This window comes from Astatotilapia calliptera, chromosome 22 (assembly GCF_964374335.1).
Source record: "Astatotilapia calliptera chromosome 22, fAstCal68.1, whole genome shotgun sequence".
NCBI lineage: Eukaryota > Metazoa > Chordata > Actinopteri > Cichliformes > Cichlidae > Astatotilapia > Astatotilapia calliptera.
In genome coordinates, this window is record NC_137442.1 from 13,233,952 (window position 1) to 13,244,531 (window position 10,580).

The window sequence follows — 10,580 nt, forward strand, 5'->3', positions numbered from 1 at the left end:
CATATGATTACACAACATTTGCCATCCAAAATGTTGCATCAGAAATTAGGATCGGTAAGACCATGCAACGTTTTCCAACTGCCGTGATCCATGGGACCTCAGTTTCCTGTTCTTAGCTGACAGGATTGGTACCTGGCGTGCTGCTCATCTGTGCATCCAGAGATGCTGTTCTGCATACTTTGATTGTAACGTTAAAGGAGTTGAGGTTGCTTTTCCTATCAGCTGGTCATTCTCTTTTAATCTCTGCCATGAACAAGGCAGAGACCTGTGGCTCACTTGATGTTTTCAATTTTTCAAACCATTCTCTGAGTAAAAACTTAATAGTAAATTTAAATTGAACAGTGTTGAGCTATACAAGGCTCTCTCGAATAAATGAAAACTAAAGTATTAATTTTGAAATGAGTATATTTTGTTGGGTAAGTAAACACATAAATATGTCTGTTTAAGACTGATTGTTTTGGTCTTTTTTGAGTCTTCGTCAGTTACATTTTTAAGTACAGCAAATTAATTGTTTGGTGCTTTGCTTCTCAGATAATTCATACTAGTCTAAAATTTGCACTTAGGAGCAAATATGAAACACTACCTTGCATACATCCATTTCCCTTAAGTTTCCTCTCTGCTACATTCCTGATATGTATTAAAAGGTATTTATTTAACTAGTGTGACCAGGTCAAAGTGTAGAAAAGATATTAGATAGCTAAACTTCTATGTCAGTCATTTTTATATCAGTAAATTTAGCAGGTGAGAGCTCAGATTTATCTTTAAATTACAATTATGCACTCCAGTAAAGGAAATGAATGAGGCAGAGGGTATTTGCTTGCATATGACAAGCTTATATACAAGGCTTTTTAAAAAAATTTTTATTGTTGAACGACAAAGGATGCAACATAACAGACACCAAAGGCAAAATAAATCAGAGACATAACTGTCATATCAATCTGTAAATATGAAAAAAGGTTTATATGAATTGTTCCCAATTCATAAAAAACAACACTGAAAAAAGTGAATGAACACACATCAGACAAATTTCTATTCGTGGCCAAGTTAATAAATGAGGGTATGAACATTTTCACATAGAACTGTTCAAAAAAAAAAAAGTTGAAAAAATACAGCTGCTTAACCTTGCTGTTAAAAGTTGTGCAATTATAAAGTGCCATTTCTTTAGAAATTGAAAAAGAAAATCACCGTTCGCATGTTTTCTAGGAAAAATTATGTCTTGTTTCATTCGGCAGTGCGATGGTCCACTCAGTCACTTTGCACAACTGTGCAGCAAATTAAAGATTACAAAATTAGCACCCCGTTCAAACAGGTTAAATCTCCTCCTTATATCCTTGAGCCATTTATTTGCACGCTCACAAGCCAATCTTCTTCCAAAGAGATGCAATGGCACATTTCTGGGGGTTGTGAATGCTATTCCCAGTATTTTCACAGCATCCACTCTCTGTGGATATTTAGTCAGAGTCAGACTCATTCATGGCCTCTCTCCTCACGCTCACTTCCAAAAATCTAGCCTGTGCATGTTCCAGGCGTATGGAGCCTCTGTAGATCCACTCTCTGTGATGGTCAGCCTGAGTGAGACATAAAAAAGGCACACTGTCAAGGAAAGGTGATTAGGAAAAGAAACGGGAGCGTTGTTTGTTTGTTTTTTTTAGTTTTGGATTATTTAAACATAGCCAAGGCGGACTTACACTGGAGATATGTTTTTAGGTTAAACATGCTGTCTGTAACTCATAATTTCAAACCCTCCTGAAATCCTGTGCCACAACCTGACAAGCACCTCTGTTAAATATATTTACTGAAGTATGAATAAGCATTAGATCTGCTGTTGACTGGTTAAAATGTAAAGATAAAAAAAAAAAAAAAGACACCCACCTGAAAAACAACCTGTATCAAGCTGCAGTCGATCGCCTGCACCTCACACCTCTGCTGCTCTCCGAAGTATTCTGCATTGAGGCTCTGTCCAACCCTGTATATGGTCAAATGAGGGTACGGCCAGTCCTTCATGTACTGTTTCATGAAATGCTTATGAAAGCCGTCGGGAATGTCGTCAAACATGTTTTCCACTGTTGAAATAATGAATTAAATACGTAAGCGTGCTTCAAATAAACACTCTCCTGTCTGCTGCTTGCTGCAACTGTGAGTAAAAGAAAAGCCGGAGCACAGCACAACTTACACGGTCTGCAAACCAGGTGAAAAAAAGGTACGCCGACATAGACCGGCGTGTGATCATCCATAAAGACCAAGAACCTGGAAAATGAAACAGCGATGTGTGAGACACTCGTTTCTTCTGACAAAAAGCCCGTGATTATGTTTGTTCATAGAGGTATGAACACCTGAAGCGATTCTTTCTGCTGGGGAGCTCGGCTAAAACACCAGGCCGGAACTGGAACTTGTTATCCTGGCACTGAACAACAACCCGAGTGCCGACAAAAAGATGCTCTACCTTTGGTGGGGTGTCAAAGGCAATGTGGTGACCGGATACTAGAATCTTCCCCTTTTCTTCAAAGCTAACTTTGTACTTTAACCGTCCATCTTCTGGTAAAGAGGAAGAAAAATGTTTTTTAGTTCCTACCATTTAAATGCTATTTCCTTGGTGGTTCATATTTAAAAGTGAAGTACTGCTGTCTGAACACATGTCAGCCTGCCTAGATTTTACCGCATGTACTTCACAAATTAGAAAGAAAATGAAAATGCATCTTTTATAAACAGGAATAACATATTTTAAGTTATTATTCACCTTTTTAACGTTTCATTTGTCTTTGTCTTTCATTTTCAGTTTATTTAACAAGGGTTCAAATTCTTTTAATTGCTTTGGAGCACTTTGGTCAATGTCCTTTTTAAAAAATTTAAGTTGCTGGCTCATGCAGTGACAAACGCAGAAAACTAAGGATAATAAAAAAAATGTGGTTATACTTCATTAGGTCATGTCCACAAGTGCAACAGTTTTCCTGCATGCACCATGACTCTATCACTATCCTAAATATGCCCAATGGAAGCAGTGCGCCCTGTAATTGACTGATGTCCAGAGTGTGCAATCCTCTCGCCCACTGCCAGCTAAATATGAGAAAAAAGCTGAAAATCTTAACCACACTGAGGTCACATCCTTAAATGTGTATATTTTGGTGGACAAGAATCCATCGCTTAAAGATATTTTCTTTACGCGCCTGGTTCTGCCAGAGCCTTCTTCCTGTTAAAAGGGAGTTTTTCCTTCCCACTGTCACCCAAGTGCTTGCTCATAGGGGGTCATGGGGCGACCGTGGTTCAGGGGGTTGGGAAGCTCATCTTGTAACCGGAAGGTTGCTGGTTTGATCCCCAGCTCTGTCTGTCTTGGTCGTTGTGTCCTTGGGCAAGACACTTATCACCTACCGACTACTGGTGATAGCCAGAGGCGCGATATGGCAGCCTTGCTTCTGTCAGTCTGCTCCAGGTCTGCTCCTGCTACAACTGTAGCTGCCTCCACCAGTGTGTGAATGTGAGAGTGAATGAATAGTGGAATTGTAAAGCGCTTTGAGGGTCTCGAAAAGTGCTATATAAATGCAATCCATTATTGTTATTATCATATGATTGTTGGGTTTTTCTCTGTATGTATTGTTTTAGGGTCTACCTTACAATATAAAGCACCTTGAGGTGTCTGGTGTTGTGATTTGGGGCTGTATAAATAAAATTGAATTGAATTGAATTAAAAGATATTTTTATACAAATATACAAAAAAAACAACAACAATGAAATGAAATGCTCTCATCTGAAAAGGACTAACAAGTTTAAAGGGTAATAAACAAACAAAGAAAATCATAATTCCTGGAAAACCTGCAGTATTTTCTCTTACCCTTTGAAATTATCTCCACTATTTTCCCACGCTGCCACTTCATGTGTTTCTTCCTGGCCAAGACCGTCATGTCCACTTTCACTTCATCCTGCGGTAAGTTAGGATGGATGTTCGTAGTTTCATGAGAGCAGTGGGCAGAAGTTGGTGATATCCCAACAGAGGGGTTTATTTCTTTGAGGGCAAAAGTAAGAAGTGGAATTTTAAAGTTATTTGAGAGTTTTGAGAGCAGGATTCAAGTGGTAATGTTTGTGGCCTTACCACTGCTGTTGGAGGGTTTCCTTGTGTCACCGCTGCTGTTCTTGTCAGATTTCTGATTATTGTTCGAAACCGAAAAATCGGAATCAGTGGAATCATCCTCTGGTTGCCACTGCATATCAGAACCGGAGCTGCTGGAGAATTCAGCTTCGCTGTAGGACTGCTGAGGCGTCGGCGGTCGCAGGGCGCTGATCTTATAATCGGGCAGTCTGGTCAAGACCACCACTGCTTTCTTTATTAGATTAAGAGAGGCCGAGCCATTTTCCCATTGTGTCATTTGGCTGCTGGTTTCATTTGTGGAGTGAATGGGCTCACATGCCGATTCAGACATAGTGTCTGAAAAGAAAAAAAGCATCAGTGAAACTTGAGCCATCGCCATGCCAGACTTTCATCGTGGTGAGAACAAATCCTGACAACTGTAGCTTGCCATCAAAAGAAAATGAAAATGCTATCAATCAAATTCACATTTAACATTTGTTAAAGCTGCCTTTTCTGTGTGTCAGAGGAGATCTCTTATATAAAGTCCACTGATTTTCACTCTATACAATATATGGTTGCTTAAATATAATTCCCAAGGGGACGAAGGCTTTTTCACCCTCTGTGGTCTGACTCTTCATCGATAATGACCTCAACCTTTTGCCTCAATCTCGAAGGCCATGATTGTAATTTCCATGCTCACAATGGTCCACTTGGTTTTTGTTTGTCTGTTTTTTTTAATTACATAAACCCAAAACCTGTGCTGTCAGGTTAAGAATTAGAGGTTTAAAATCTAATTAGGTGCAAAAATCAGCACATTTTTAAACTACCATCTGCCGCTGGTTTGTTTCACACAACAACAGCACAAATAAATTAATCAGAAGCTAGAAAAAAGCCTTCTGTTTACAGATAAGCTGTTAGATCTTTAAATTTGCCAGATTTCTTGTTACCTGTGCAGCAAATTGACAGCAGCCACTGCATCTCTTTCTAGCAGCGATATTTGTAGCGTTAAGTGGGGCACAGCATTTACTGTACTGCATTTTCAAGCACTACTTAATAAGTCAGTAGTAAATATACGGGACCAGTAAAATGCTGATCCAGTAGCCAGGTTGAGCCAGGAGGGAAAATGATGAACATGCCCTGGTTGCCACTGAAATTGAAATTAACTTGGATAATGCTTCAAAATAAGTGGACAACGATGACCCGAAGGCCTTTTCTAAACATCTCTTTAAGACAGGGGTGTCCAACTCCAGGCCTCAAGGGTCAGTGTCCTGCAGGTTTTAGATGGGTCCTTGAGCCAACACAGCTGATTTAAGTTGCTAATTACCTCCTCAACATGTCTTGAAGTTCTCCAGAGGCCTAATTATTTGATTCAGGTATGTTGACCCAGGCTAAGGTCTAAAACCTGCAGGACACCCCTGCTTTAAGACCACACACCATTGTCAAAACATTATGATGAAAATATGGTGAATAAAGTGGTGTAAAACATAAACAGAAAGAAATAAATAAATATATATATATATATATATATATATATATATATATATATATATATATATATATCACTAACATGCAAAATATAACACTCCAAATGGCAGTGACTCAGTCAGGCCAGCCACTAACTGTAGAAATACCTGGTGTCAGAGCTCAGCTCACAGCAGCATGTTTTAAAGGGGTGGCCAGGAGCAGCTGGAGAGTAGACAGCACCTGCTGTTTCATTAAAGCGCCACCCAGCTATACCTGTGTGAGCAACTCGGTTTAACTTTGCAAGTTTGTTGTGTAATGTCTTAAAAGTATGTGACATGTGAGCAGTGAGAATGTATAACTTTAATGTTTGTGACAGTACAATCAGAAAAAGAGTATGACTTGTCTAAAGGGCTGCAGGAGAAAGCCTTTTCTCTTTAAGAAAGAACATGGGAGCACTGCTTAGGTTTGCAGAGTTGCATCTGAACAAACCAGATAATTTATGGAACAATGTGCTTTAGAAAGATGAGTTCCAAGGTGGAGATGTTTGGCCATAATGCACAGCATATTAGCACAAACACGGATCAGTCAAACTGGCTGAAATGCTCTGGCAGGACTGTGCATAAATGAATGCATAAAACCTAATTAAACTGAAGCAACATTGTAAAGAGGAAGTCATACAGAAAACATTTGCATTTTCATTTAAAATTTAATATCTGGATCAGCATTAGCACCAATGCCAAATGGCAACTCCTTGGAAGTGAAACTGTTTTTCGCAAAAACAAACAAAAAACATGTGACATCACTGTGTCCTGAAGCCCTGAGAATGAATCAGAAAATGTGAACTTTTTTGTTTTTGCTGCTACAGGAGTGCTGTAGCACCAGGAGACTCTGAAAGCTGTTTAAAGGGCTACAGCTGTGCCTACTGAGAACGAACAAATAACAAAACAAAGCTGTGTTTAGACACATTTCCTACCTACAATCAAGCTGCGTGGGGGTTTACCTCATTTAATACAAACACAAATAATTCAACCACTTACCTGATGTTATGTCTTAATTATCCGCTGTAATGAGAGCTGGAGCGGCAGCTACATATCAGGCTAACACTGAAATCACTGTTTTGGAGTTTGCGTCATAACTGCACTTTTTTTTCTTTTTTTTCTTTTTTTTTTATATAAATGTGTGTTATCCAAAATTATCAGGCAGGTTTTTCCTCCATCTTAACAGACTTGTTGTTTTTCTCCTTCTTCTCGGCGTTCAAAAGTGGTTGTTAACAAATGAATCTGAGAAGTGCTGCCCCCTATCGTCGTCTCCCCGGTATTGTCCTCCGGCACACGCCATTTTGACTGCAGGCTTGTGTCAGCAGCAGTCTACGAAAACTTAAATAATATGATACCTTTTATTATTTATATAATTTTATGTTAAGAAGCAGTTTCAAACAATATTTTAGACATTGTAACACTATAGGGAGAAAAAAAAACTACAATCAAGTCATCGCTGACTAAATAGTGGTATGTTCTTTTAGTTAATAAAATCAACCATATTCTCAAGTGGACATATATAACACTTCGAATCTATAAATAGTCTTTTTATGAAGGCTGTTCTCGCTTACGGCCATACCACCCTGAACACGCCCGATCTCGTCTGATCTCGGAAGCTAAGCAGGGTCGGGCCTGGTCAGTACTTGGATGGGAGACCGCCTGGGAATACCAGGTGCTGTAAGCTTTTCCTCTTTTGTCCAGCAGAGGGCGCTACTGCTCCAGGGTAGACAGTGTTGAAGCAGCAGCCAGGGTAACAAAGAGCGCATTGAGACCACTCATGCTGAATTAAATAATGGTTTGGAGCATAGACGGTCCACACAGAAAAAGTTTTGTATGACAAAAGCTAAACTAGAAGACAGAACTAGGTGAAGAAAAACATGTTAGTTGACCAAAGTAAACAAAAAAACAAAACTAGATTTCAGTTTTTCCCAAATATGGAGGGAATCATGGTAGCCTGGCTTTTTTAAATCTCTTGCCTCTTTAGTTTAGTTTATGCCTCAGACAGAAACTAAATATTTTCAAAACAATGAAAGCTAAACTGAAATGAGCAGCTTCCCCACTCTGGAAATTCGAGGAACTGAAAGTTAGAAACTGAACATATTTGAATACAAACCTGTTTCCCTTCTTTTGCCCTCACTCTGGTTTTGCTGTTGGTTGTTGCTCTTGTGACTAGTCTGTAAAAACCTTCATAGTACCTGTAAGTCCTGCCTACAGCGGTGTTGGAGGACTGTAGGGAAACATGAGCTGCTTTTGATTGTTGATTAACTGTGAGTATGAACACAGAAGATGCATCACATTTAAACAGTTTGACGTACAGAAAAAGAAAACCTGAAATTTGCTAGTTGCTAATTTAATGAGAAATACTTGTGAGAAACATTTTCAGTAACAACCCAACAAAGGCCAAAAGCCTTAAACATGACAGATCTTTGTGTTAATGCTTGGAACAAAGTCTGATTTTAACAGCTCGGTGCTTCGAGCCCTCAGTCTGAAACACTGAAAAGCATCACGAATGCACGCCTCATGTCTTCCATGAGACGGCTTGCTTTTTGCTCAATGTCCTGAAGCTTTTTTGTACATACATTATAAACCACATGATCTTAAAAGTATGCACCCACACAGTGGTAAGATTGCACTCTCACCCCACCCCTTCTCCCTCTCTCCATCTCAGGTGATCTGCTCCTCCTGGTAGGTGGAGGTGGAGATCGAGCCATAAGGGTCCACGACGGTCTGGGCGCAGCGTACCACCGTCACCAGAAGGAAAAAACACAGCAGGAAGAGAAAGAAGAGAGCAAAGCCCAGGTCCACGTCCACCTCGAACTGCGGCACGGGGTGAGACGGCTTATCCATGTGGTCAGCGATAATGGTGAAGGGAGACAGTTTCCGTTTCTTCTCCTTTTTCAGCGCAGCAGCATCACTTTGGGACGGCGTGCATGCTCAAGGTGTTGGTGGTGACTTTGCGCATGAAAGAAAAAAGGTGACAAACAGCTTCTGAATACAGAGGCAGCACATAACCAATGAAGTCTATCCTGGCTGCATGGAGGACGACACTTTCAATGCAGAAGCAAATGTCTGGTTTTTATTCCGATCAGCAGCAGTTTGTCACATTTCTGTGTCTAACAAAGGGAGGGAAAAAAAACACCTGGAAAAACCGTTAGAATGCAAAATATTCCACCATAGATTTACATGTTGCACCTGCAGGGTTATCTTATCAATGAGCCCATAAAAACTGCAGTGAATCACTTCGAATCAGTTGTTAATTACAGTTTATCCAGCAAGTCTTCCCCATAACTTGTTCATTTAAGAGAATTACAACATTTGAAAAGCCAAAGAAGTGACTGATAGACTCTTTTTGTCTTTAATAATCACCACTTTCTAATTTCTCCTGCAGGAACAGGCACAGTAGCTCTCGCTAAATGATCAAAACGTCCACAGCTGTCTGGACACATTTCTGGAAACACAATTTCCAAACTACAGTTGCTAAACTCGTGACTCTTCTGGCAAAACCTCACAAACTCACCCTCACAAACCTCACAACACAAAAACTGCTTTTGTCTGCGTCATCCCCACAACAGGTCATAATAACAACAGTATGCAGCATTCATTACACAAAAAGTACAAAAAGGTGTGTGTGTGTGTGTGTGTGTGTGTGTGTGTTTAGGACACATTTTCAACATCACGTGGTCGTCTTGTAATTCTGCAACCACCACATTGATGATTTAGTAGGTCACCAAGCTCATGATCCATCATAATGCAGTTTATTGGCTGTAAAGCTACGAATGTGACCTTAACCTTGAGCACACTTTGCTTGTTATGTGTTCACTGTGTGCAAGTTTCACTAAACATCCTACCAGCGTTTGCCTGGATGAGCTAAAAATGACAAAAATATGACATAAAAACACAAACAGACCCTCCCCAACCTTTATATTGTGTAGACGTACCAAAGCACTGGTTTATACGGGAAAGAGAAACTGAGTCGCTCTCTGTGCTACTTCTCATTCACAGTAGAAAAGCAGAACACAATAAATGTTAATGTTTTATATGTACAGCAGAGCTCTCTTACTATATATCAACATAAGAGAAAAATATTGAGACACTTTTTTGTAAGTAAATTATTCTGAGGCATCCATTTCTTTTTTTCTTCAGCTCGACCTCGCTCTGACCTGCCACCAGTTTGAACGGCGACTTAAGCAACAAGTGTGAGCAACATTTGTTACTGTGTGAAACTCACTGTGCGAAAATGCGTTTCAGCGAACTTTGAAAACAAAGTTGAGTGAGATCTGTAAATCGTGCCTAATGAGGCAAAAACTGCTTTAAAGTTTTCCCCAAAGAGTGACTGAATCAATACATTATCTGAGGACACTGAGGATGAGTAAAGTTAAACATGTATCCAAGAACCCCCCCCCAAAAAAAACTGAAATAATTCAAACTCACCATCCGTCCCGTGCAGGACTTTTCGCTGCAGATCCTCTCCAACAAAACTTTTCAAAAGTGTTCATAGCATCCTGCTTTCCTCTGAGGCTCCTTATTACTCCGATTACATGAGCTGGTCCTCAGTTACAAAAGTCTTTACCAGCCTCCTCTTTCGTGATTGTCAAGAAAAATGAGCAGCCCACAAATTAGCTCTTGCACTCAGAGACACATGCATACACATGCAAGATGCACAAGCATGCACTTGCATCTCACGACCTCCCCAGGGCATGTAAAGCCTTATTAATACTTAAGCAGGAATTGAATAACGGTCTACACAGTTCACAAGTGACTCAAACACCCCACTGCTTTTGTTGTCCTGTCAGGAGGATCTTCATCACTGTCACCGATTAGCCTTCACACCAGCAAAACTTCGGCACCTCAGGTGACACTGAGCTTATTCTTTACACAGAGCCGAAAAGGTAGCAAGGGAAGGAGGGGGAAACTTGATGGTAGAGCAAAAGGAAGAGATTTAAGCAAGAAGAGTAAGATTGTACCCAGAGGAGGAGGAGGGGGGGGGGGGGGGGGGGGGGTTGGCAGCATGGAAATGA

At 40.2% G+C, this 10,580-nt stretch overlaps 1 protein-coding gene, 1 long non-coding RNA gene and 1 other non-coding gene across 3 annotated transcripts; 1 reads left to right on the plus strand and 2 right to left on the minus strand.

The window, feature by feature from the left end:
- Nucleotides 1-845: 845 nt before the first annotated feature.
- Nucleotides 846-6,766, minus strand: LOC113015288 (histone-lysine N-methyltransferase SETDB1-B-like). Its single transcript, XM_026157242.2, has 7 exons — nt 6,562-6,766; nt 4,085-4,417; nt 3,827-3,997; nt 2,334-2,535; nt 2,174-2,247; nt 1,873-2,063; nt 846-1,568 (listed from the first exon to the last, which is right to left on the minus strand). Exons 2-7 carry the CDS (start codon nt 4,410-4,412, stop codon nt 1,452-1,454), a joined length of 1,083 nt encoding a protein of 360 aa, XP_026013027.2. The 5' UTR covers nt 4,413-4,417; nt 6,562-6,766; the 3' UTR covers nt 846-1,451.
- Nucleotides 6,767-7,127: 361 nt separating this feature from the next.
- On the plus strand, nt 7,128-7,246 carry LOC113015451 (5S ribosomal RNA). The gene has a single exon (XR_003271121.1). It is a non-coding gene; the product is annotated as a 5S ribosomal RNA (ribosomal RNA).
- Nucleotides 7,247-7,896: 650 nt separating this feature from the next.
- On the minus strand, nt 7,897-10,107 carry LOC145423368 (uncharacterized). The gene is made up of 2 exons (XR_013904400.1): nt 9,994-10,107; nt 7,897-8,514 (listed from the first exon to the last, which is right to left on the minus strand). It is a non-coding gene; the product is annotated as an uncharacterized LOC145423368 (long non-coding RNA).
- Between the last annotated feature and the right edge of the window lie 473 nt (nt 10,108-10,580).

Bases quoted from the DNA above. Each gene is read 5' to 3' on its own strand.
- LOC113015288 (XM_026157242.2), bottom strand. From the start codon at position 4,412: ATGTCTGAATCGGCATGTGAGCCCATTCACTCCACAAATGAAACCAGC. The intron at 3,998-4,084 runs GTAAGGCCACAA...TTGCCCTCAAAG, and splicing joins GAAACCCTCCAACAGCAGTG to AAATAAACCCCTCTGTTGGG. The intron at 1,569-1,872 runs GTGGGTGTCTTT...TGTCTCACTCAG, and splicing joins TGATACAGGTTGTTTTTCAG to GCTGACCATCACAGAGAGTG.